Below are 26,214 nucleotides of genomic sequence, written 5' to 3'. Positions count from 1 at the left end.
TACCAACACCACCACTGCTACAGATATGTCTATGCCACTATTATTATTATTTCTTTCCTTTCTCAGACTTTATGTCTGGTTAAAAATAGAAAGTGACGTGGACCTTGATCAAGCGTGACTTCCTTTTAACTGTATGGTATATGTTACATTTAGGAACTTTCAGGTAATTGAACATGTATCAATAATTACAGATTTCTATAGTTGTATATATACATTTGGATGTAGCTGTATTGCGTTTATGTACTGGTGGATATCGTGTGGTATGACTCCTGTAGTTGATAGAATAATTGGTATAATGTCAACTTTATCCTGATGCCACATGTCTTCGACTTCCTCAGCCAGTTGGATGTATTTTTCAATTTTTTCTCCTGTTTTCTTCTGTATATTTGTTGTATTGGGTATGGATATTCCGATTAGTTGGGTTAATTTCTTCTTTTTATTGGTGAGTATGATGTCAGGTTTGTTATGTGGTGTTGTTTTATCTGTTATAATGGTTCTGTTCCAGTATAATTTGTATTCATCATTCTCCAGTACATTTTGTGGTGCATACTTGTATATTTTATTAATTTATGTTGTATGGCAAGTTGTTGATGTATTATTTTTGCTACATTGTCATGTCTTCTGGTGTATTCTGTATTTGCTAGTATTGTACATCCGCTTGTGATGTGATCTACTGTTTCTCTTTGTTGTTTGCAAAGTCTGCATTTATCTGTTGTGGTATTGGGATCTTTAATAATATGCTTGCTGTAATATCTGGTGTTTATTGTTTGATCCTGTATTGTAATCATGAATCCTTCTGTCTCACTGTATATATTGCCTTTTCTTAGCCATGTGTTGGGTGCGTCTTGATCGATGTGTGGCTGTGTTAGATGATATGGGTGCTTGCCATGTAGTGTTTTCTTTTTCCAATTTACTTTCTTTGTATCTGTTGATGTTATGTGATCTAAAGGGTTGTAGAAGCGTTTATGAAATTGCAATGGTGTAGCCCATGTATTTATATGAGTTATTGCTTTGTGTATTTTGCTGGTTTCTGCTTGTTCTATAAAGAATACCTGTCCATAATGTAGGTTTTTTATGTCAATAAATCCCCTTCCTCCTTCCTTTCTGCTTGATGTGAATCTTTCTGTTGCTGAATGTATGTCATGTATTCTATATTTGTGGCACTGTGATCGTGTAAGTGTATTGAGTGCTTCTAGGTCTGTGTTACTCCATTTCACTACTCCAAATGAATAGGTCAATATTGTTATAGCATAAGTATTTATAGCTTTTGTCTTGTTTCTTGCTGTCAATTCTGTTTTCAGTATTTTTGTTAGTTTTTGTCTATATTTTTCTTTTAGTTCTTCTTTAATATTAGTATTATCTATTCCTATTTTTTGCCTGTATCCTAGATATTTATAGGCATCTGTTTTTTTCCATGGCTTTTATGCAGTCACTGTGGTTATCCAATAAGTAATCTTCTTGTTTAGTGTGTTTTCCCTTGACTATGCTATTTTTCTTACATTTGTCTGTTCTGAAAGCCATATTTATTTCATTGCTTAATACTACTGCTATCTTTAGTAATTGGTTGAGTTGTTGATTTGTTGCTGCCAGTAGTTTTAGATCATCCATGTACAGCAAATGTGTGATTTTGTGTTGGTATGTTCCAGTAATATTATATCCATAATTTGTATTATTTAGCATGTTAGATAGTGGGTTCAGAGCAAGGCACAACCAGAAAGGACTTAATGAGTCTCTTGATATATTCCACACTTAATCTGTATTGGCTGTATTATTACTATTATTATTATTATTATTATTATTATTACTGCTACTAACAATATTAAAATTTGTGAGATTGCTTCAAAATTTTGTGTATTGTACCACAGTCTAACATAACAGTCGTGACACTCACTGCTGTAAAAGTTGTTACCTTTCGACAGCTGGAGCGGCACCACCCTCCAAGTGGCGAGAGAGGGGAACTTAAAATGCGTCGTAAGCATAATGTTTGTTTTGCACCCCTTTCCTAAATGATTTACCAAATATTTTAATTTTTTTGCCTCCAAGAGTTTGTGTAATATCAGAAGGCATAGACGTTTCTAAAAATGATTCTACAATAAGCTCAAGTAGGGATAAAACTCATGAAACCAGAGGCAATTTACGATACATTCGTGAAGAAACATTTGTGATGTTGCATAGAACTGCAGCTTACCACATTGATATCAACGGAATATAAACATATAGATTCACACATTAGAAGCACAGACATGTACCTCTACATGCAAAAGAGATCGACGCCCCATTTGTCGTTCCATAGACCTACTGCGCTTTAGTTATTGTCGTCTGTTGCCACAAGTATGAACTTCATCTTTCTATTATTCTAAGTGGAAGGAGCAACTGCCAAATAGTGGGAGAAATATACTGTGAGAGAAAATCCCTAGTCCTCAAAGCCAATAACACTATCAGAAGTGCTGACATATGTTAAATTTGCCATTAGAGACTTTTCACCCAATGACATATGCAGTGGCTTATCAGTATCGGAGAAATGCTGTACCTTCTGCTTTAAAAGGTGGAACAAAATGTCACATATCCCACATTTTATTTGTACGCCTTCCATGTACCTCTGTAATGTACACACAGATGGAAACATAAAACATTCTGATAAAACCAGTATGCCTGAGTGCTGTAATGTAATAAATTTAGAGCAAAACAGCTTAGTTTTGTCTTTCCATCTTGCAGATGGCATGCTAATCTGGTTTAACAACAAACCAAGGGCATCTTTTTTTAAACATTGGGATCCTATAGTCTTCAAAATTTGTTTATCTTCTTCAATTGATCCTTCTGATAAAGTATCTGTTGCTGTCTGTACTTAAAATGATAGATACTTTCCTAGTCCCATAACAGTTTCTCACAAAGCCTAGCGATCTGCACATTCTGATACTCCACAAGCTTTTTCTAAACACGAATAACTGCACTTAATTTTACCATTTCCTCGTCAAAGCAGGTCTGTGTTGAGGATTCAGATGAATCTGGCACTGATAAATGGAGAGTTGGCTGCTTTTGTACCATGAGTGTTTTACACCTTTAGTCGGATTGTCGAACCTTTGGGACAGTCTCCTCTTTGTCAGTTGAGGTTGCGTATTCGGAATGTCAAACAATGTGCTTAACTGCATTCCACACGAGTTTATTATTGTTTGCATTCATGAACTGGTTTTGTTTGACATGTAGCGGACAAAACTTATTATTTTAAAGGTAAACAGGGTCTTTTTTCATAAGATCTTCTCGTCTGATATTCACTTGCCATTTTGTACTCATAAAACGAAACATTAATCATCAATATAAGTGTAATTTGCAATCGAATCCTGACGATTCAGTTTAGTAACATAATGGTATATACCTCTCAGGGTTCTTAGGAAACCTAAAATAAGACATCTGTGGTCTCGTCTTCTTGTTGTTGCTGCCATTTAATGCACTGTGCTACGCTACCATTTGTAAAAACCATTCTACAAACCATCATAACCACTATTCGCTTTCACGATCGCGCCAAACTCAACTTACTGGACACTTGGCGCGCTGCTGGCGCAGTAGGCAACAAAATCGAGGCGAAGTGTCGCGACTGTTCAGCCTAGTTTACACGGCGACACTAGGTTGCAGGCAACTACGCTACCGGCTACTGCGCAAGCGCGTCGCACTTTTGCGCAACTCGTTGGTGAAACTTAACACTTTCGGCGTGTTCAAACTTTTGCGACACTAGTTGCATGGGTTTTGAGGTTATATGTGTTCGTAGAATGTAGACAAACTGAAATATGAAGTGGGGGAAGGAGAATAAAGTTCGCTTTTTGTATATATATGCTTTGCATAGGTGTTTGTGGGATTTCAGTGATGCTGATTACAAAAATAAGAACATATTGCTGCTCCTGAGACCGTGATGTGCGATCAGAAAATAGTTTGAGAATATCTGAGCTGCAGGGCAAAAGTTATTTAATTAGGAGCACATATACAACTGAATTAATAAAAATACAAGCAAATGTAACTCTGGCTGTAGAAATGATCTTGTATTTAAAACGTCGCAGTAGTGCTCCCGATTCACGTGTGTTTGAATTTTGAAACATTGCCATCTTCAAGAGAGTAGTTTGTAAACCATTCTCTTCTTAAATGCGGGCTGCTTCGAATAATTATTGCTGCTGATGTTAATAATCGTTACTGTTAATAATTATTGGTGTTAATGAAAAAGCGTCATCACAACTGAAACCGCGTCTTATAACATGCCGAGTGTTCCAGATTGTAATGCATGCAATGTGATATGTAATTTCAGTTCTGGCGACAATGCTTCACGCATTACAATATCTTTATTCCTTATCGCATAATTAACTCTATTTAGAAAAGACGTTAACAGTTCTGGTGACATTATAACATAATTAAAAGAGCTTCTTGAGTCTTCCATTACACATTATTTCAGCAAGGATGCTGAGCAACTGAGCTGACGTCTTTTCTTCATCCAGTCACGAATCGAAACACGTTTCTTATTTTTATCTTATGCAGCGATTCCACGCAACAAGCTTTAACTCCATCACAACTCGTGCGACATGCAGCTGGCAAAACTTTCATTTCAGTCACGAATCAGGAACCCACAAAACGACGTAACTGAAGTATATACTGGTTTCGCCGTGTCTACAGTCAAATATGAAACCATTTGCGTGCAACTCATTGAAGCAACGAGTGGCGCAACCCAATGTCATCGTGTAAACTAGGCTTTATGGTAGACTGATTGTGCGATGATTTTGTGTGACTGGTATGATGTTTTTGCATTTAAAAGTTGGCAACCCTTTGCTATAAAGTCTGTGACTCAAATGTAAACAATTGAGTGATGCTGGAGAGGGGTGTTGTCATAGATGAGTATGTGATTGTTTACATCAGCTTGGAAGAGGATGTCGTATGACATTATTGTATTGTGCAATTGACACGCATAGAAAAATATTCGTACAAATAATACGAAAAATTCAGAATGCTTGACGGCGTGAAACACATTATACTTGTGTTGTCGGGAAAGGGTGGTGTAGGAAAGTCAACAATAAGTACTCAACTTGCTTATGCTTTCAGAGACAGCGGTTATAAGGTATTTATCATTTATTGAGCCAGTGTAGCTTTATCATACTGTTCCAATTGCCTCTTCAAAACGTGAAGCGCTTGTGTGGCCTTGTCAGCAGTGTGCATCCGACAGAATGACTGCCATGGTAGGCTACGATTTTCGTGAAAGAAAGAGCATGCGGTACGTAATCGTGCTTTTAGAATGTGGCTCTGACGCTACGTGGATTTCAGACCAGACCTATTCAGCACAGACTTTTACAGAGTTATGCATAATACCGCCGGCAGTAACACTTTACGCCGAGGTGTTTATAGCATAGCTCTGTGACAAAGTTCCTCCAGCAAAACTGATGCAGTTTTATTTTGGACGGCCTCGACTGCACGTTAGTAAACATACGGAACTCCAGCGTTACAGAATTTCTTGTCAGCTGTTTATGTTTCCTATTGATAGGGAAAAATGGAAATGACAGTAGGCTATTTAATATTTACAAAAAGAAAAACCACTTTGTCCACGCTATACTGAGGGCGCATTTCTTTTTTCGTACTTCTTGTTTCTTAGTACTTAGTTTTGTTTTCTCTGTGTTGTATAACAGTAGGCTCATAAAGTGAATCTGTAAAATACAATTTTCCATTTATTTGTAGGTTGGTCTCCTTGATATTGACTTATGTGGACCAAGTATTCCATACCTTCTGCATTTGCAGGGTAAAGATGTCCATCAGTGCCCTCAAGGGTGAGTCATATACCACACAGATTGAAGTGTTACTAACATGTTTACACAATAGCTCATAGGATAAATGTAAGTGATAATTACAAGTAGTGCTCTTCAATTGTTGCTCTTCAAAACAATAGTTACTGTAGGTAGTAGCTGTAAATTACCCATGTTTTCAATTTTTAGAAATTGTTAATGTTACTAGTCTTACCAAATTACATCCTTTTATGTTCATGTCACTTGGCATGTTGGTCGTACCATGTGTTTCTAGGTTATTAGTACTAACAGAAGCATGTCACTGTCACAGTGGTTGAGTAAATGTTTCAAAATAGCAGAGCACTTTCCATTCTAAAGTGTGAAGATTATGATGCTTGTATGTTGTTAAAAGGGAGTTGCAGTTTGTTTTATTTTTTATTTGCTCTTCTTTGCTGACACACACACACACACACACACACACACATATATATATATATATATATATATATATATATATATATATATATATATAACTTAGTGTGTATATTCCACCCCCATGTTTGTATATATATATATATTTTTTTTGTACTCTCCTACTTTTTCTGTGCCTTTGTGTCCTCAGAATTTTAGCATACAAACAAAAGCCCATTTTCCAACTTAGTGTGTATATTCCACCCCCATGTTTGTATTATATATATATATATATATATATATATATATATATATATATATATATATATATATATATATATATATATAGTACTCTCCTACAAAGTTCATTTTACACTCCGTTTCTCACCTAATAAGGTGGAACAATGAATAAGATGCTGGAACTAGCAATGAATTCGTTTCTTTTTTTTCCAATGACCTGCTCTGTAATCCTATAAACACAAGAACTAATTCTATGATTAGTTAAAGATGTAGACACTAAAACAGTTATGCTTTCATGTTGATACCAAATTAAACTGGGAGGAACATATTTGCCATGTCTAACAAGTGTGTGCTATATCATGCAGAAATTGACAGATGCAATCACTAATGAGTTTCTGAAGGTGGCATATTTCAGCCATGCAGTTTATATGGCATACTGATATGGTATCATTCCTGTTATCTAACTGAAATTCTGAAAATCCATTAAAAAGTAACCAGAATAATGAGTAAAGTGCGACCTAAGGAACACTGCTGAGGCTTCTTTATCAAGCTAAAGATACTAGTTGTGAGGTTATGTATCTATACAGCATTTCTTTATGTCAAAATGCAAATTAAGTAAATTTGACATCAGAGAGAAGATATGCCTCAGCAGCACGAGAAGCAAACTGGACTTAGATATATCGGACATACACTAAGACTTCGAACTCTCATAAAATAATGTGCTTAAAATTTTTCATTAAACTTCCAGTATCTGCTTGATCCTTGCCCTGTAATATTTTCAAGTTAAGATTTATGTCTGACTATTGAAAATACTATTTTGTTTATAAAAGAATATTTCTAAAATAAGTGGAATTAAATTGGGAACTTCTCTATAAGAAATTATTCTTAAGTGTATATTTAAAGTCTAAAACTATTCTACTATGTTTAATAAAGACATGGTTGCATATGGGTATTATTACCATCCCATCATCCACACACATTTTCTGTGGCTTTCCCAAATCACTTAACATATATGCTGGAATGATTCCCTTGAAAATGATGTGGCAGATTTCCTTCTCTGCCTGCCCCAGTTTGCACTCATGTTTAGTGATTTTGTAGTAATTGGGACATTAAACACTGATCTTCCTTTTAACTCACTCCTGCCTCTCCATCAATATCTCCGCCTCAATTTCTATTTTGATCACAAGTGGGTGTCACTTATTTCGTCTTTGAAGAAATAAATAATTTTGGAGCAAGCAGTGATCTCAACTAATGATCTGTACTTTTTCTGTGCCTTTGTGTCCTCAGAATTTTAGCATACAAACAAAAGCCCATTTTCCAACTTAGTGTGTATATTCCACCCCCATGTTTGTATTACAGTAATAGCCTAATCAGATTCAATGTCTTTTTTTTAAAAAATGTTTTGTATCTCTGGACGATTGCCATATGGTCTTCATGTCAAGTTGACCACTGTAATCTCCCCCCTCCTTCCTTCTTCCATCTGTTGTCCACATTAAACAATGCCCAGTCCAAGTAATTAATAAGCAAAGTCTTTTATGAAGATTTGAGAGGAGCAAAGATTACAATAAACTTTCAAGTTTACTTAGCTTGTCATGTTGAGATGGCTCCAGTTCTTGTCTGGGGGTCTGATTCTTGAAGCTGAAAATCTAACATCAGCTCCTCATGATTGGTTTCAACTAAATAAATTGGAATATTGTTGTTGCAGAATTTTTTATGTAAATATATTTACCACTGATTGTCGGAAATACAGAAGCGTCCGATTCCATCTGTCTGCTTTCACCCATGATGTCACAAATATGGCGGAAATGACCATACACCACGACTCCAATATGGCGCCTATTACGTCATTACGTAAACATGACAACAAACACGAAAATACATTGAAAAACCAACACACACACGTTCCATAAAAAATCTAATGACACTAATGGGACAAGCGTGGGAAATTGGGAGTTTTGGGGTGGGAACAAAGTAAATATAAACAAATTTAAACACACACCACCCTACCAAACCGCAAAAAATGACGAAAAAAACCAACAACACAAAACTCCCCAAATTCCACTAAACACAATATCCTCTGGAATCGAACACTTCCCTTGACCTATATAGCACAACAGCAACTCCCGATACCAGAACACCCACAGCTACAACCACACATTGTAATGAAACCCTTCCCTTGACCCCAACACACAACAAATACAGTAAGGACAAGAAAAATAAAAACTTACAACAACAAAGTTCTGGTACCGCAACCTAGGCCGGCCACCACAATCACACACACAGCCATACACACACCCACACACAACCACAAACCAATGAAAAATACACAACTAAAAGAAAGATCCAACCTCCCCCCAACACAACCTCCGTCCTCACCCCAAAATAAAATACCCATAAACAAAAACCAAACTAAATAAAAAAATTTCAGTCACACACTACAACTCAACAAAAACTGCAACAAAATAGATCCTCCACAACTTAATCGCAAACCAACACACTGCCCCGCCCCTCACAAACGGTACCAACAACTAACCCCCCCCCCCCCTTCTCCCCAAGCCGCAGCCACCCATCCACCCAAACCACACTAACTAACCACCTTCGGGCTGTACATCTTAATAACAACCCTTTAAAAAAAAAAAAAAAAACAATAGCCCTCAGGAGCACTCTTCCACCAACAGTACTCATCTAAATGAGACTGAAGGTTAGAAGAGCGCCTCTTCACCCTCCCAAGAACTGACTTAATGGCCTCCCACATCCCTTCTATAGTATTTGTGCAAGCCCCCGTCTCATAATTTTTGAAACTCTAAACTATGGTTAACAACTAAATGATTGTACCCCCTCTCACCCAACCCCATATAAGAAAAAAAGCGTTGGAAACTACAGTAGATCCTGGTTCTATAAACTTCTCAATTAACCCCACTAATTCCATCTTATACCACCCAGCCACCCATCCACAACCCTAAAAACACATTCCGAACCCCCCCCCCCCCCCCTCGGCACAACAGCCCCACACACCCAGAGACTAACCACAGACTTACCCCTCCCATACTTCCTTTTCCCAAACTGTGACTACTCCAACACAACCCCAGGCCCACCCAACTTACCCCTGTGCTTAATAAACTCAGAACATACTTACTGCAAAACGAAAACCAGTCAAGCACACTCCTCTCACTCTCGCCAGTCTCATGCGCACAAAAACTTTAATAGGATCTATAACAAAAGTAATATGTCAACAACACAATCTCGCGCATGCCCAACCTAGACTTCTCGAATCAGGAATGTATGGAGCGCCATAGGTTATCCCTAGGGGACTGCCACATATAACCGTCCCTGGTCCGAGATGCCGGAACTTTTGCCATTGTCATTTCATTCCGACAGACAGTGGACTTAACCACCTCCGCAATCAACCCAAAAAGCTGTAGAAATTTGATGAGCTCCAGCTGAGTCGCGCCCATAATAGCGTGGAGCTGTATACTATTTATTTTACCGGTCATATCCATACCTAACAAGAGCAACAACAAATTAATTTATTCACATTAACACACGACCTACAGCGAACAGCGCTACAATAACTTTCACACAAAACCACTAAATTGTTAACTCACTTAAACCAATTCCACTCTAAACACAGCGAAAACGAGAACCAGCCACTAGAATCAGTAACACCAAACTGAACTCAATACACCACACAACACGAAACCCCTAAACACACCACCAGAGGGTACCACGAACCGCAACACAATGACACCTACAAACACGCCACAGTCACAAACCAAACTCCGCCCTGTCGTGACATCACACAGCCTTACGTCACAGGTCAAAGCCGACGGGTGGAATCGTACGCTTCGGTCGACCCCTGATTGCCTCACATTTTAGTATGTGATACAGTATTTTGATTTTTCATGTTAAGAAAACCGAAATTACATTGTTCACACCTATGATACAAAAATACATCCGATCACATCGGAGGCAACCTTACGACATTCCACTCTCTGCAGGAATAACAACATTCCAAAGGGTTTACAATTTTTCACTTCATAAAATTCAGAAATAAACATAGTAAACAGTAGAGGAGTGCATAATTAATAATAGAAATTTGAAGTGTGCAAATAATTCGTAATCTCAAATGTTATTAAAAAAAATAATTTTAACTTTACATTGAGAACTAGTATTTATCGATTATAACATCCAAAATAAAGTAATTCCTTTTCATAAATTTTAGCCTGAAACATAGCATACTGTCTATACAATTATATCAAAGTATTTAGAAAAGCAACTGAGGTAATATTAAACTGTCCAAAATTCGAAAACTAATACTAGTATTGCCAACTACTGTTGAAGAAAAGTAATGCTAGAGGAGGCTGTTCTATTACACCATGAATGAGTTAGAAATCAATATTAAGTAATATGGCTTCAGTCTGTGAATGGTCGGATAAATTTTTTGCGTGAAAATGATTGAGAAAATATCATCACTGTATGACATAGATACAAGGGCTGATTTCTGACCTCTAGAAAAATCTAAGTAATCTATGGAAAGGTTCTGAAAAATGCAGCCATTTTTATTCTCTCAGCTGTATATCTGCTTTTCAAGAAATAGTTATTGATGGATATGAAATTAAAGTGATATGGGAGAGGAGGATGGAGGTCAGTGATTCACTTTGAGGTTGAGTCCATCAGAAGAAACATTCAGTGTTCTTCATAGGGGGTAATTGGTGAAGAGTGAGGTAATATCAATGGTGATTTGTGGCATGTATATTGGTAGTGGAACAGCCATAGTTTTCATTTTGTCATATGGATTGTGTTTAACTGTACTCTGTTGTAGAAATTGACATCAAAGACAACACTTTGAAACTGGCAACTACAAAGTTGCCAAGATAATTAAGTTAGTACATTGTCAAAGGAGGGTGATTGGTGGCTATATGTGGCTTAGACGGAGTAAGAAGTTGGCAACTGGAATTTGTACAAACTTTGAGAGTCTGTCTGAACTGTGGATTTGAAGCCATAATGGGAGTTTCTGTAATGGAAATGTCAGAAATCTATCTCTGAGAAAGTATGACAAAGTTGCCAAGATAATTAAGTTAGTACATTGAGAGTCTGTCTGAACTGTGGATTTGAAGCCATAATGGGAGTTTCTGTAATGGAAATGTCAGAAATCTATCTCTGAGAAAGTATGGTGTGGTCGACTTGAGTGTCCATCTGCTTTGACCGTTGATGCCACTGTGTTGTGTTGTGTGATGTCATGGTGGCAGTGCGCTTGTGACATGTATCGTGTTTGCAGAGGGTGTGTTGGATTATGTGGTGGCATGTTACAGTATGGGATGTTTATGTTTCTAAATTGTTTATGACTGTTGTTACTGATATTAAACTCTTTGAGTGCTGTTTGTGGTAGTAACATTATAAGAGTTTGTAGCAGTTTGTTAATGAGTTATTTTGATGTTGGCAGTTCTCAGCAGATGATGCTGTTTTGGGTTTGTAATTATTAGTGTGGTGTGTCGTTTGTGGTTGGAGATTTAATTGTATATTTCGTTTTTTGCTGGTTACGAATTGACAACGAAGTTCATGAGTAGGTCTCAGTGTATCGCAGTTGGGGATGATGTGTCACAGTTGGAGACAATACGTGGAGCACAGTTAAATTCCTATAGTTATTCGGCATGTGAAGGTCAACATTGACCAAAGTTGCTGCATCTCGGATCAGGAACTAGTGGCATAGTCCATATCGGTTCAGGCAGGCTTACATTCATAGTCTCAGATGTTACTGTATTTAGCATATGTTAAAATAAAGGATGAAGTATTCTTTTGTTTTCTCCTGAACAATTTCTGATCCGAGATACAGCCCTCCAAAGATGACAGTGTGCATTCCATTCTGAAGATGCGAATTTTGGAGAAACATTTAAAACTCTGTATCTCTGGAACAGTTCTAGATATTTTGTTGTTTTTTTTTCATTTGAAGGGTAATTACTTTATGATTCCAAAGAAATCCTCCATTTGGACTTATCAGTCAAAGTTCTTTTACTATAGTACTCTGAACTTTTTTTATAATTTATGGAAAATTTTTCAAAAATGTCAATCCATAAAATTTAGATTTTTTTTTCTGTTTATTAATACTGTATAGTTGTACATTCCCTGAAAAGGAGAGCTTCCTCTTTTAGGTTGAACAGGTTTGATAAACAATTGAGATTTTTGCCATACATAAAACATGTTTTATTGACACATTATCACATAACATGCTCATAAAACTTAGCCGTATTTAACATAATTTTAGTTTTGAAAGATGAGTAAGAGTCTCATTTTTCAAACATTTTAAATGGTTCCAAACTGTATGTGGAAGGTCCAAAGACTAAAAGGTTTCAATTTATACAACTTCTGTGCACTCTGTTTTGTACTCAAATTAGCCAGTCAATGAACTAAAAATGTATTCCACTGCTTCAGTATCTTCCTTTGATGTAAAGTGATGCCTTTCTTTACTACCAATAGGAACTGGAGCCCTTCAAAACATTGTGAACAGGAAGTGAGCACTGATGCCATTGTTGCTGTCCATCAGCTGGAAACCTATGTCCAGCAGCTGGTCCATGTGGTAGCATAAAGTTCACTACAGTTTTGTTTAACTCATAACTTGTGTCTATAATCTCTGCAATACACCAGTCACACTCATACACACGTGCCACAAACATCCCCCTTCTCAGATTGTGAATCTGAATATTATCCTGTTGTTTCTGAGGTGCTGGCCAAACAAATGAAATTTCATCTTTCTTGCTCTTTAAAGTAAATATGAGTTCACACATCACTTTGAGTCCAAAAATGTGTCTTCTGAATTCCTTTCACAGGAGTAGTTTGTTTGGACCAGTCTTCTTTTATCTGCTCACAGAATTCTTCGATTTCCTCTTTGGACAAGAGAATGAGGGCTGTGGATGAGTAAGATTTCACGACTCTCGTAAAATCTTCAGCATTCTCAATCACAGCTGTATTTCGTCTGGAAAGATTGTTTTGTAGCATGGTGCTTCAGCAGGCCTCCTACACCATCACAAGGCCCCTTCCCATGAATAGTAGCACTGTATACCCAGTCAGCTGGCACAAGCAACTTACTCAATTCAAACAGTAACAGTTTTTAAAATGACTAGGAGCACTACCAGAAATAATGATGATCTTCTCTGCCCCTGTTTGCAGTTGAAGAATTTTGCGCGTTGCTAGCAAAGCATGTGCTGAGTAATATCATGTGTCATCACTTATAACTGCAACACTTGTGGTCTTGTTTTGAAAATATGTCACGCCTATGAAAATTGAAACCTGGTCATTACTCCAATGATACCCTTGTACTTCATGTGGGAGGATTACGGACCAGTTCTCAGTAAAATCACAGTGAATCACTAAACATAGTTGTTCAGCCTGTACACACCCTTTGACTTCTGCAATGTGATGTTGTTGAAATTTCTTCAGATGCTGGTGTTCACTGAGCATTTACCAAATTTGTCAATGAAACTGTCAAAGGCAACAGTTTTCTTAATTAGTTTGTTTTCCTCCCATGTCGCATATGTAATTTCTGCAGAGTTATCTGGTACTTCTTCCAGGCCAAGTGTCTGTAAAGACAGTCTTTCCTTTCCAAGGCAGTCTCCACATTCTTGAAACAAACAAGTCTCTCGCTTTATGTCACAGACTACTAATGACTTCACACGCCCAACTAATGTGTCCTATGTCACGTGCTCCTGTAAGCTCTTCAAGAGTTCAAAATTGCACACAGTACACACATAAACAGACATCCCTAAGTAGGTGTGGAACTACCCACTTAGGTTGTAGTGCATAAAATTTTGATCTTCCTATATGTGAAGTTGTATAGTTGCTCTTATAAATTGCAAAATTTTCTTTAATGCTGCGAGTCATGTACCCTCTTCACTTTCACAACTTTTTGATCTTCAACTGTTACAGTTATAGTGTCTTTTTTGTTGGCACTCTGGCGATAACAGTCCCATTTATCTTCCTGATTTGAACTTGAGGTGCTTCTACAGGATGACCATAATAGATATCTGGGCTTCCAAAGACTTGTTTTACAGAACTCACATTTCTTGATTTGTCTACCACGTACTTTGATACTGATGGAATGTGGTTCAAAATTGTTTTCTTTGGAAACTTGCACTTTCCCACTGTAGGATGGTCAGTATTCAACAACTGAATTAATATTTGTGAAAAATTCCTGGCAAGAGTGCTTTGGTTCATTATCTTCTGAAGATGGAATTTCTACTTTGAAGAGTGTGGTCAGTTTTGCTGTAGCATATTCATCCATAACTTTAGTAATTTATCTGTGCTTTCTTGATAATAGAGCTTATGACTCAACTTCACTGACCACGGTTTCTTAACAGGACTGACACCTACATCTGTAGTTGACTGATTCAGGGTATTTAATTCTTCCTCTATACATGCAAAATCTGTGTCATCTGCACCATGGGAGGCTTCACCATGTTCAGATACTATCATTGTTGTTATTCTGTCAAAATATTTAGAACCCAAAAAGTCATCACTTGAAACATGTTCGTTTTGAAACAGGCTTCAAATGAGAACACTTATTCCCAACCTGAACAAAGTCTGTTTTTTTGTTTGTCTTGTATGCCACTCTTTTTGTGGATATGCAAATAGTTGGCACACTTCTCTCTTGTGGCCCCAGTCAGAAGACATTTCAAACAGTCCTTTTCACAGAACACACTGTAACTGTGTCAACTGGCAAACTCCTCACAAAAACACAGAACTCACTGGATAGTCTTAAGTTACGTTGTCCAAGACGCGACAGTTGGCTGCGACTGCGACGCTGCCCCCTCCTCTTTTCCCACTCTGACAGACGGCGACAAGGACGCAACGCGACAGGTGTCGTCGCTGTTTCCCAAGCTCTGGTCGGCGGATTCAAATAAGAATTCCGATTTTCTTGCTGTAAAAAATACTGTATGTTAATGGAACAAAGTTACATCTGCTCCCAGAGTTAGTTTTTCGATACAGATTCTCCTTTTACTTTAAAAAATTGAAAAGTATCTCTTCCGATTTTTTTTTTTTTTTCCTTCGCTGTATATTACTTCTCTATCGATTGTGAGGAAAGTAAAAGGCACAAAAAATTGATGTTTGCGTATCTTACAGTTTCACATCACAGCTTGATAATGAGGTATCTATTTTTCCGAAATTCGTCACAGTTATTCCGATACTTAAATTTACAAGTAACCTACTCCATAAAATTTGAATTGTGTACAGTGAAAAATGTGGTCGCTGGCTACTTTGCGTATGGTTCATGTTAGGTCATACATCGTTGCCGATGAAAAGAAGCTAACATATCGAAATTATTTTTAAAGTTGAGATCAGAATGATATCGATCTCCGTTTCCGAGATTTGGGCTCATATATCTCCGGGAGCGTCGCGACTAGCCGCCAGTTCTGTCGACGCGCAACTTGAATCATGTGGTCATCACATGATAGAGAATGCATTTGTTTTGTTTCGCTGACACATTTGGACCTAATGAAACCATTTTATGTCATATATTTCTCCGGTATGAGTTACTAATATTTCTCCATATGCTCTTGACAATTTCATTTAAAATGCCACGAAATGTAGGTTTCTTAAAAGTAAAGACATGTTGCCTTAAGTATATTTTCTTCTCATTCTTGGGAAGAGGATAAATTACTCACCTCTAGTATTTTCTTCTGAACCTGGACGTGGATACCCAAGTAGAAGTAGACGTCCTAACAAAACCAACAAATGTCAAAAATTTACGTTTTTCAACAGAGCGAAAAAACATTCAAATTAGTTTAATATCAAGACACCAATCTACCGTTTACTTTCAAAATAAAGGTATTGTAAAATGTAACTTTCTCGTTGTACTTTAGATTGTTCATTTTATAATGTATTTGCCGTTTCCAATTTTTATCGTCACAAAAAAAGAGTAATGCGAAAAGTGACCTGCAAGTTCATTTTTATCATTCTAATTCTACATCTGCATGGCTTATACTGATTTTCAGAACAGGACTGAAAAATTTGCATTAATGGGAAAATAATATATATTTCACTCACCTGCCAGTTTGAACTGTGCACTAATTTCTTCCCAAATTCTGTCTCTGAACAAAGTGTCCCTATATTTAGGGTTCTTCAAATCGTAAAGGCAAGGTGTTGCGAGACCAGCTCACAGAGCATCACAACCTGTGAGTGGCTCATTTCAGTTTTCCTTGAGTGGCTCGACATCTTTCTGGCAGCCGTACGTCTTTCTGTCGTCCGACTTCCGTCGCAGCACTGCTCACTGGTGCAGTGCTGCGGCCAGCACTGCCGCAACAGTCTCGCGTCGCATCCCAAACTCGAACAGCGCATGCGCCAGCAGGCAACTTCTGACGTCACGTAGCGACCCGTTGCAGTCGCTAGTGTGCGTCGCGTCTTGGACAACGTACCTTTAGATTTTGTAGAAGCCTCTTCAGTAACCGAATTAGCACTGAACAGCAACATTACAGAAACGTGCAATGAACAACCATGACAAAGAAACAACAACAAAGTGTAAGAAATATCTACAACAATGAAAGTGAAATGAAATAACTGCAACAAAGAAAGTGATAAGAAATAACTGCAACTAAGACAATAGAAATAAACATTGTAACAAAGAAATTGTTTAGAACTACTTCAGTGAAGACATACATTACCCTTGAAAGTTAAGAAAAATGATTTTTTTTAAAAATAAAACCTGCCCAACCTAAAAGTGGAAGCTCTCCTTTACAGAGAATGTAGTACTACATGGTACTAACACAGTCTATATTAGACTGTGGTACTAATAAACGGAAAAAAATGTAACTATTCTGGATTGGCATTTTTGAAAAAAAAGTTTTCTGTAAATTATAAAAAAAATCAAAAGGTGACAGTAAAAGAACTTTGACAGATATGTCCAAATGGAGGATACCATTGTATTAAAGAGTTTTTTTTAACAAAATAACCACAACTGTTAAGAGATACAGCATTTTAAAAAAAATTTCTGAAATTGCGTATTCAAAATGGTGTTTGCAATGTCATCTTTGGAGGCCTGTATCTCAAGGCAGGGATTTTTTTGTAGAAAACAAAAGAATACGTGTTTCTTACTTACTCCTGAATTTTAACATACGCTAATTTCAGTAACATCTGAGACTGTGAAGGTAACCCCCTGCCTGAAGTGATACGGATTATGCCTAGCATTGTCAGTGGAACAGGACGTAACTTTGCGTGCCTTGAGGTTCCTATGTTGAGAAGACTGCATTGGCTTGCTGTTCAAGGGATTGTGTTGATGGCATATTATTTTGCTGTCACTATAATTGCTAGATTTCTGTGTCAGATGACATTGGGTTGAAAGTAAGTTTTATGGTTTTATTTTATTCTCTCACTCTCTCTCTCTCTGATTTTTAGTATGTGTGGTATCTGTGTTTGTGAGTAGAATCATGTGCTTCTTGTATATCGAAAATGGTATTATGCAGTTTATTTATGAATTTTTTGGTTCTGTGGTAGGTATTATGGAGTTTCTTTTGCCTACGTTCATGAGGTTAGGTTTTCAGTGTTAGTTATATGAGCAAGTTTGGATTTTGTGGTGCTGTGGACAGGTCGACTGATATTGCTGATACTGAATTTTGCAAGTTTTCATAATTTCAGTTTGTTAGTTTTCATAATTTTTCTCTGGGTAGGTAGTGCAAGTTCTATTAGGATTTCTTTAGTGGTGTCACTGTGTCAAGTTGGGCCATGTAGTTCAACTCATGTTTGCATTACTGAGTTTTGTAAGTTTTTGTGATGTTTCGCTAGATGTGCAGTGCAATTTTTTTATTTATTTATTTCCTTGCCCCCTCGATTTTTCAAGATGAGTTACACAGCTCAACTTAGGTTGTCGAGCCCTCAGGTGCTCAGCATTCATTTGCTGGATACCGTCTTGGCGACCCCGGGCTTTCTGAGCTGAGGACTGGTAAACAACGCCAGTCCCCTGTCACCATAAGCTCTGGGCATGCTTCAGCGACCACCATGCGGTGCGGTGGTGGAACATGTGTGTCTCAGGGAATGAGGATCTTGGCATGACCACCTGGATTGCAAGGTTGGTAAAAGCCTCTATAACAAACCCTCGATCTCAAGGTGTGCTGCGCACTGATGGGATGCTTGGCTGTTGAGATTGAACAGTCATTAGCAGGCAACCTCTGGGGAACCTGCTGCACCCCAGTCGTATAAGGCTTACTCAGGCATGCGGGGCTCTGTCTGAGTGGACCCTTGTTTCCCCAGCTGCTCGTTGGACCAAGACAAAACCCTTGAAATCATCCTCTTGTCCTCTCAGCAGGATGGGTGTAGCGCCTGGGAGTATACACGCCCAAGATCCAAAGAAGAGTGGCGAGTTTCATCACAGGGTTATTTGGTAAGTGTGACAGCATTACGGAGATGTTTAGCAAACTCAAGTGGCAGACTTTGCAAGAGAGGAACTCTGCATCGCTGTGTAGCTTGCTGTCCAGGTTTTGAGAGGGTGCGTTTCTGGATGAGGTATCGAATATATTGCTTCCCCCTACTTATACCTCCCGAGGAGATCATGAATGTAAAATTAGAGAGATTCGAGCGCGCACGGAGGCTTTCCGGCAGTCGTTCTTCCCACGAACCATACGCGACTGGAACAGGAAAGTGAGGTAATGACAGTGGCACGTAAAGTGCCCTCCGCCATACGCCGTTGGGTGGCTTGCGGAGTATAAATGTAGATGTAGATTCATCCAAGAGAATGAGAGAGGTTAGTCCTCCTGATAGTAAGAATACTGTGGACTTCAGTAACAGAGCTCATGGGTTCGTGAATAACAATGTGTTTGTGGTGATAAAGAGGAAGGAGGGGAAATTTGTAAAAGTATCCCTCTTTCATGTCCATAAGTGTTTGGAAGGCCTGGCTGGCACCTTAAAATCTACACTCCTGGAAATTGAAATAAGAACACCGTGAATTCATTGTCCCAGGAAGGGGAAACTTTATTGACACATTCCTGGGGTCAGATACATCACATGATCACACTGACAGAACCACAGGCACATAGACACAGGCAACAGAGCATGCACAATGTCGGCACTAGTACAGTGTATATCCACCTTTCGCAGCAATGCAGGCTGCTATTCTCCCATGGAGACGATCGTAGAGATGCTGGATGTAGTCCTGTGGAACGGCTTGCCATGCCATTTCCACCTGGCGCCTCAGTTGGACCAGCGTTCGTGCTGGACGTGCAGACCGCGTGAGACGACGCTTCATCCAGTCCCAAACATGCTCAATGGGGGACAGATCCGGAGATCTTGCTGGCCAGGGTAGTTGACTTACACCTTCTAGAGCACGTTGGGTGGCACGGGATACATGCGGACGTGCATTGTCCTGTTGGAACAGCAAGTTCCCTTGCCGGTCTAGGAATGGTAGAACGATGGGTTCGATGACGGTTTGGATGCACCGTGCACTATTCAGTGTCCCCTCGACGATCACCAGTGGTGTACGGCCAGTGTAGGAGATCGCTCCCCACACCATGATGCCGGGTGTTGGCCCTGTGTGCCTCGGTCGTATGCAGTCCTGATTGTGGCGCTCACCTGCACGGCGCCAAACACGCATACGACCATCATTGGCACCAAGGCAGAAGCGACTCTCATCGCTGAAGACCATTCGTCCCTCCATTCACGCCTGTTGCGACACCACTGGAGGTGGGCTGCACGATGTTGGGCCGTGAGCGGAAGACGGCCTAACTGTGTGCGGAACCGTAGCCCAGCTTCATGGAGATGGTTGCGAATGGTCCTCGCCGATACCCCAGGAGCAACAGTGTCCCTAATTTGCTGGGAAGTGGCGGTGCGGTCCCCTACGCCACTGCGTAGGATCCTACGGTCTTGGCGTGCATCCGTGCGCCGCTGCGGTCCGGTCCCAGGTCGACGGGCACGTGCACCTTCCGCCGACCACTGGCGACAACATCGATGTACTGTGGAGACCTCACGCCCCATGTGTTGAGCAATTCGGCGGTACGTCCACCCGGCCTCCCGCATACCCACTATACGCCCTCGCTCAAAGTCCGTCAACTGCACATACGGTTCACGTCCACGCTGTCGCGGCATGCTACCAGTGTTAAAGACTGCGATGGAGCTCCGTATGCCACGGCAAACTGGCTGACACTGACGGCGGCGGTGCACAAATGCTGCGCAGCTAGCGCCATTCGACGGCCAACACCGCGGTTCCTGGTGTGTCCGCTGTGCCGTGCGTGTGATCATTGCTTGTACAGCCCTCTCGCAGTGTCCGGAGCAAGTATGGTGGGTCTGACACACCGGTGTCAATGTGTTCTTTTTTCCATTTCCAGGAGTGTATAAAACAAGTGTGTAATGGCTCATTGTTGGTCAAGTAGGTGAATCTCCTTCATAAATTAAGGAAATTGGGTGTAAATGATATCATTGTTGATGCACACTTCTCAGCTCCAGTAAGGATGTTGTCACATGCCGAGATATCATGGACATGGACATAGCAGAATTGAAGCAAGAATGGCCATCCCAGGGGATAGTTGATGTGGAGCAACGAACATGAAGGAATAATGAAGAAACTGAAAAGACAGCCACTTTCACTGTCACATTCAATTCCCCAACACTGCCTGAACATATTATTGCGGGATTCGTTTGACTTAATGTTTGGCCTTACATTCCAAACCCTATGCGGTGCCATACAACCATGAGTTGTGGAGGTGAAGTGCGGAAAAGCTGCTCATGAAGTTGGGACTAACTGCCCGTCTCCAGTGATCTGCATCAAATGCTCCGGGAACCACCCGAGCTGGAGCAGAGACTGCTAAGGAATGCAAAATACAGGAAATAAAAGTAATCAAGTGGATCCCCTGTGCTGAAGCCAAAAAAGAATATAAGACGATGAAACCCCTTGTCTTTGCCACCTCATGTTCTTCCATGGTGCAGAAATGTATTCCCAAGGTGGACACTTTGATGCAGACGACGTCTAGTGTGCCTGTATCCACCACAAGCACTTTTATGTGCACATGTACATGCCAAGGAAACGAGTAAGGACAAAGCAATCTGGGAAGCTGCATCAGGGAAGACCAACAACAGTTCCGCAGTGAGCATCCAGAAGGTACAAGAAAAGCAGAGTGCCTCTCAATGCCCCCCCCCCCTCCCCCCAATCCTCAAAGGGGCAGGGAAAGGTTCACGACGTTCAGGTCAAAAGCTGTCCCAAGCGACATCAGATGTCATTCTTTCCTGTCTGACTGATGAGGAGAACATCATGGAGTTAGATGCCTTGGATCCAGGCAGCCCTTCAGTTCGCCCTCACTCTACAAGTGCTTCACCTCTGCCGTACAAAGGTAGTGGTATATTAAAACCACATCGATGAAATGGCTCCCATCCTACAGTGGAATTTACAGGGGTTCAGGACGCATGTGGAGGAACTGTGCCTCCTATCTCATGGTAGACCACTGTGTCTGTGTCTCCAGGAGACTAATTTCCATTAATCGTTTGCCCTGAGCTACGAGGCTATATCCTACACAAAAAGGATGTCTTGGGTGGAGAGAGAGGTAGAGGAGGCGTAGGTACTTTCATCAGTACCGACTACCACTCCTTCCCTCTCTCCCTTACAATGACTTAACAAGCAGTTGCCATATCATTGCATGTGCGTCATCCATTGACAATTTGTTCCCTTTACTTGCCCCCGCACTATGTGCTTGATGTGGAGGCCCTAAGAGACCTTATTACACAGCTTCCCCGCCCCTTCATCCTCTGTGATGATTTTAATGCACACAATATGCTTTGGGGCTCTGCAACTACCTGCCCCAGGGATGGAGCAACTGAGAGGCTTCTCATGTCATCATGTGCATGCTTGCTTAATACGGAACAGAGCACAGCAACTGGGTCGTTCTCTGCCATTGATCTCTCACTTTGCTCTCCAGCTCCAGCTCTTGCTCACACTGCTCAATGGGAAGTGGTTGACAACTTGCACAGAAGTGATCACTTCCCGATCTGGATTCATCTGCTAGATGGACTGGAACCTGAAAGGAAACCACCGCAGTGGGTGCTCGATAGGACATACTGGACACCTAGTTGACCCAGTTTGAACATTGTGCCAATGTCGAGGCATGGGTGGATCATATTACCAAAATGATCCACCATGCCACTGCAGCATTCATTTCACACACCACAGGACAACAGAAGAGGCAACTTGTCCCTTGGTAGAGTGCAGCTCTGCATCGGTTGAAGTGTCTGCCAACTACAGAGAATCTTGCAGTATTTCAAGTGGTGAGGGCAAAGTGCTGCCGAATTATTCGAGAGAGCAAGAAGAGGTCATGGCAACAGTTTTTGAATACAATTAATTGTTCCAGGAAGAGTTATGTTGTATGGGAGACTGTCAGGAGAATTTCTGGGACAGGAGGGTGGTGCTCCATGGTTGCTGTAATGGGGAATGGCACTCTCCAAACAAATCCAACCCAGACTACGGTGGCCTATTTTGCCACAGTTACTGCAGTTGCCAGTCAGGATCCAGGTTTCCAGCACCATAGAGCGGCTGCTGACAGGTTTTAGTGAGGACCTCTGGTCCACCACTGATGAACTGCCCCTTTTCCATGTGGGAACTGGATTCTGCATTGTCTGTGGGTCGTGACACATCTCCTGGTCACGACAGAATTCATTATAGTATACTGCGGCACCCGTGAAAGGCGAAACAAAGACATCCTCCTCACACTTTTTAGTGCCATTTGGGCGTTGCCTCACTTTTCCGACTCATGGCATGAGGCAATTTTAATTCCTCTCCTAAAACCCGGGGAAGACTGTACATCCCTGAGTAGTTATCATAGTGTTGCACTCACTAGCTGTGTGGGAAAGACGTAGGAGCAGATGGTCAACAACCATCTTGTCAGGATCTTAGAATCCAGGTGCCTCCTTAGTTGCTTTCAGTGTGGGTTCAGGAAATGTCGTCGCTCCACCTTTCGTAATCTGATCTTACTGGAGGCAGCTATACAAAAGGCTTTCCTATGCTGACAACACCTTCTAGGTATATTTTTTGACATTTGGTAGGTCTATGACATTACTTAGAGGCATCATATCCTCGAGCAGCTTCAAGAATGGGTTTTTCGTGGTTGTCTTCCCATTTTTATTCGGTCCTTCCTCTCACTGTCCACCTCAAGGTAGCATTTCGAGTGTGACTGTTTTGCCATAGCTGTTAATAGCATTACGTCCATAGTGAAAAAGTCTTGACCAGTGTTCTTTGTGGGTGACTTCTCGGTTTTCGCTTGCAACGACAACACATCAGTTGCAGCTAACTCTTCAATGTTTGGATGAGTGGGCACCGAACAGTGTGTTCTTTTTAACAGTTCTTGTTCCATTTGAAACTTTGCTAAGTTGAGGATGAGGGACACCGTCCTTTCTTTTAAAGTCACAGTGAGATTTCTGGGCCTAACATTTGACTCTAAACTTATGTGGTTACCACATCTTAAGGGCCTGAAAAAACAGTCATTTAAGGCTTTAAGTATTTTAAAATGTCTTTGCCACAGTACGTGGGGAGCAGACATGACTTGTCTGCTCTGATTTTACGTGGCATTTGTACGATCTTGGCTCAATTATGGGTGCACTATGTATGAATCTGCGAGACCCTCTTATTTAAAGATGTTCGACATGATCTCCATGAAGGGATTTGGTTGGCCTTTGGAGCATACAGAACAAGCCCCATACCAAGCCTCATGCAGAGGCTGGTGAATCACCACTTCACATCAGGCGACAGCTACTTACGGTGCACCAAGCATATAAAACACTGTACATACCATACACATGCACTTACCATACCATTGCTCAGCCTCCACTGGAAAGGCTTTTTCGTGACTGGCAACAGGCAATGAGGCCCTATGGAATTCGTGCATAGGATTGCCTTCTAGAGATGACTGTGGCTGGACTTCATGTTTTACATTGCAGACACAGTGTCCTGTTTCCTTGCAGGCTCTCGTCATTTCTGCACTACACAGGAAGTGTATGCAGTTGTGGGATGAGGAAAGGCTGGCGGTGATGGCCAATAAGCGGCGGTTGGTGAAGTCAACAACCTGGCCATGGGGTTCCTTCTGCCAGTTGCTCAGGTGGAATGAAGTGGCCCTCACACATCTTAGAATTGGGCACTGCCCTGTCACACATAGTTTTTTAGTCTGCCGAGAGGATCCCTGTTTTTTGATGCTTATAGCATGCACATCTCTATCTGCCACATTTTAACAGAGTGCATTTTATATACCGTGATCCAAGGGCAGAAGCAAATATTGGTGGGGATCTGCCCTCTATTTTAGCTGATGATGAGATGAGTGTGACTAAACTTTTAAAGTTTTGTGATGAGTCTGGACTCTGACCTAAACTTGTAGGCTGGAGTTTTTAGTGTGTCGTTGGGGTGGCTGGCCCCCTCCTTTTTTCTTCTCACGGTGAGCCAGCCACATCCATCTGCTCTATTGTCATAGCTCCTTATACCATTTCATCCTGTGTAGTTAATGTTTTAATATTGACACAATACTTCGTTCCGTGTGGTTGTGCAAATAGTTTGCCAATTTTTATAACACTTGTTTTCTGTGCTGTTTTTATCTTTCTGTTTTGTGTATTTTACCAACACTTGTCTCAGTCTGTTTTCTTCTGGGTGCTGAAGACCTTGTTGTCTTGCGCCCGTACAAACATCTCCACTCCACTTGGGTTGTCAATACCACAAGTGTGTGAACACTAACTTTGACATCACTAATACATGATGAAAATTTCTTTGTGTCATGTGGGATATCTTTTGATAATATTCAGCTGTGGTAGTTGTTGATGGCTTCATGACTTGCCCTCTTGGCAGCCAAACATATTAATTTAGCATTTCTCTGTCTAAAGGCCTGTGCTTTGTTTTACATCTATTATGCAGTAATCTCCATTTCCTTAAAAGTTGTGTATCACAAGGAGAGCCTCCGGGATAGCTATATGCTATGAGCTAGTTGGGTGGATAGCTATTGAGGCAAAACAGCCCCCAGGGGGTCCACAACTCGTTTGTGGATATGTGTGTGGCGAGTACTGGACCCTGAGTTCATGCAGCTCTCTTTCCTTTCTGTGCTGCATGTGTTCCCTTTCCACATCCCTCCCCGTCCCCGAACCTCCCCCACCCCCCACCCCTCCCCTTTCCCTTCCCCTTCTCCCTCTCTTTGGGAGTATGTTTTGCACCTATTTTTGGAGACAGATGCTTGTGAATGAATGAAGTGGTTTCTCTTCTTTTATCTCTACAATGTAAAGTATCTGTCCTTACTTTGTCCTTCTCTTTCGTTGATTCTTCACTTTACCTTCTTCTCCACTGCGGCGTTTGAGAATTCTTCTCTTATTTCCTTTTATTTCTTCCTCCCTTTTTCTTTCTTTCCTCCTCGTTCGTGTCTGAAGGCTTACCCACCCATTCCCAAGTTTAGCCAATGATGGGGTAATGCTTAATTCCCTGCCCCGGGTAGACAAGTAGGACTTGTATGTACCGCCTGGTAAAGGCCAGGCCCAGGGAAGGGTGATTACCTGAGTTGGTACCTTCCGAACATGCCGATTGGTCTCTCTGCCCATTTCTCGGAAGGTGTCACCTGAGATGTGAACAATCACCTAAGGCAGGAGTGCCCTCAGAGAGGGCCCCCATTAGGAAGGAGTGCGCCATTGGAGATGCCGGTAGTCACGGGGGATATTTTCGCAATGGTTTCTTCTACTTCTACAACTTCTGCCCACAAGATAAACCTAGATGAGTCTCAGCCCCAGTGCCAAAGTTCCTAGTTGTTTCCTGGTCTGACGAAGGTCAAGACTTCTCGACAGTAAACCTTTTCATTATTCAGAAAGGTGTCGACACAATTGCAGGTCCTATAAAGTC

At 40.7% G+C, this 26,214-nt stretch overlaps 1 protein-coding gene and 1 long non-coding RNA gene across 2 annotated transcripts in view; one reads left to right on the top strand and one right to left on the bottom strand.

Annotated features, from left to right (window-relative positions):
• The first annotated feature begins 4,823 nt into the window (after window positions 1-4,823).
• The window catches only part of LOC126480862 (cytosolic Fe-S cluster assembly factor NUBP2 homolog), a 79,266-nt gene continuing 57,875 nt past the window's right edge, over window positions 4,824-26,214 (top strand). The window contains exons 1-2 of the mRNA XM_050104237.1: window positions 4,824-5,092; window positions 5,704-5,792. Of these exons, the coding sequence (XP_049960194.1) occupies window positions 4,982-5,092; window positions 5,704-5,792 (200 nt within the window). The 5' untranslated portion in view covers window positions 4,824-4,981. The remainder of the gene's footprint in view (window positions 5,093-5,703; window positions 5,793-26,214) is intronic.
• LOC126480864 (uncharacterized) lies at window positions 12,666-16,626 on the bottom strand. The gene is made up of 3 exons (XR_007587473.1): window positions 16,437-16,626; window positions 16,055-16,108; window positions 12,666-15,309 (listed from the first exon to the last, which is right to left on the bottom strand). It is a non-coding gene; the product is annotated as an uncharacterized LOC126480864 (long non-coding RNA).

The sequence above is a fragment of the Schistocerca serialis genome, chromosome 5 (assembly GCF_023864345.2).
Source record: "Schistocerca serialis cubense isolate TAMUIC-IGC-003099 chromosome 5, iqSchSeri2.2, whole genome shotgun sequence".
In the NCBI taxonomy this organism is placed as follows: domain Eukaryota; kingdom Metazoa; phylum Arthropoda; class Insecta; order Orthoptera; family Acrididae; genus Schistocerca; species Schistocerca serialis.
Note: the sequence above shows the minus strand (reverse complement) of the source record. Positions and strands in the feature narration are given on the sequence as shown.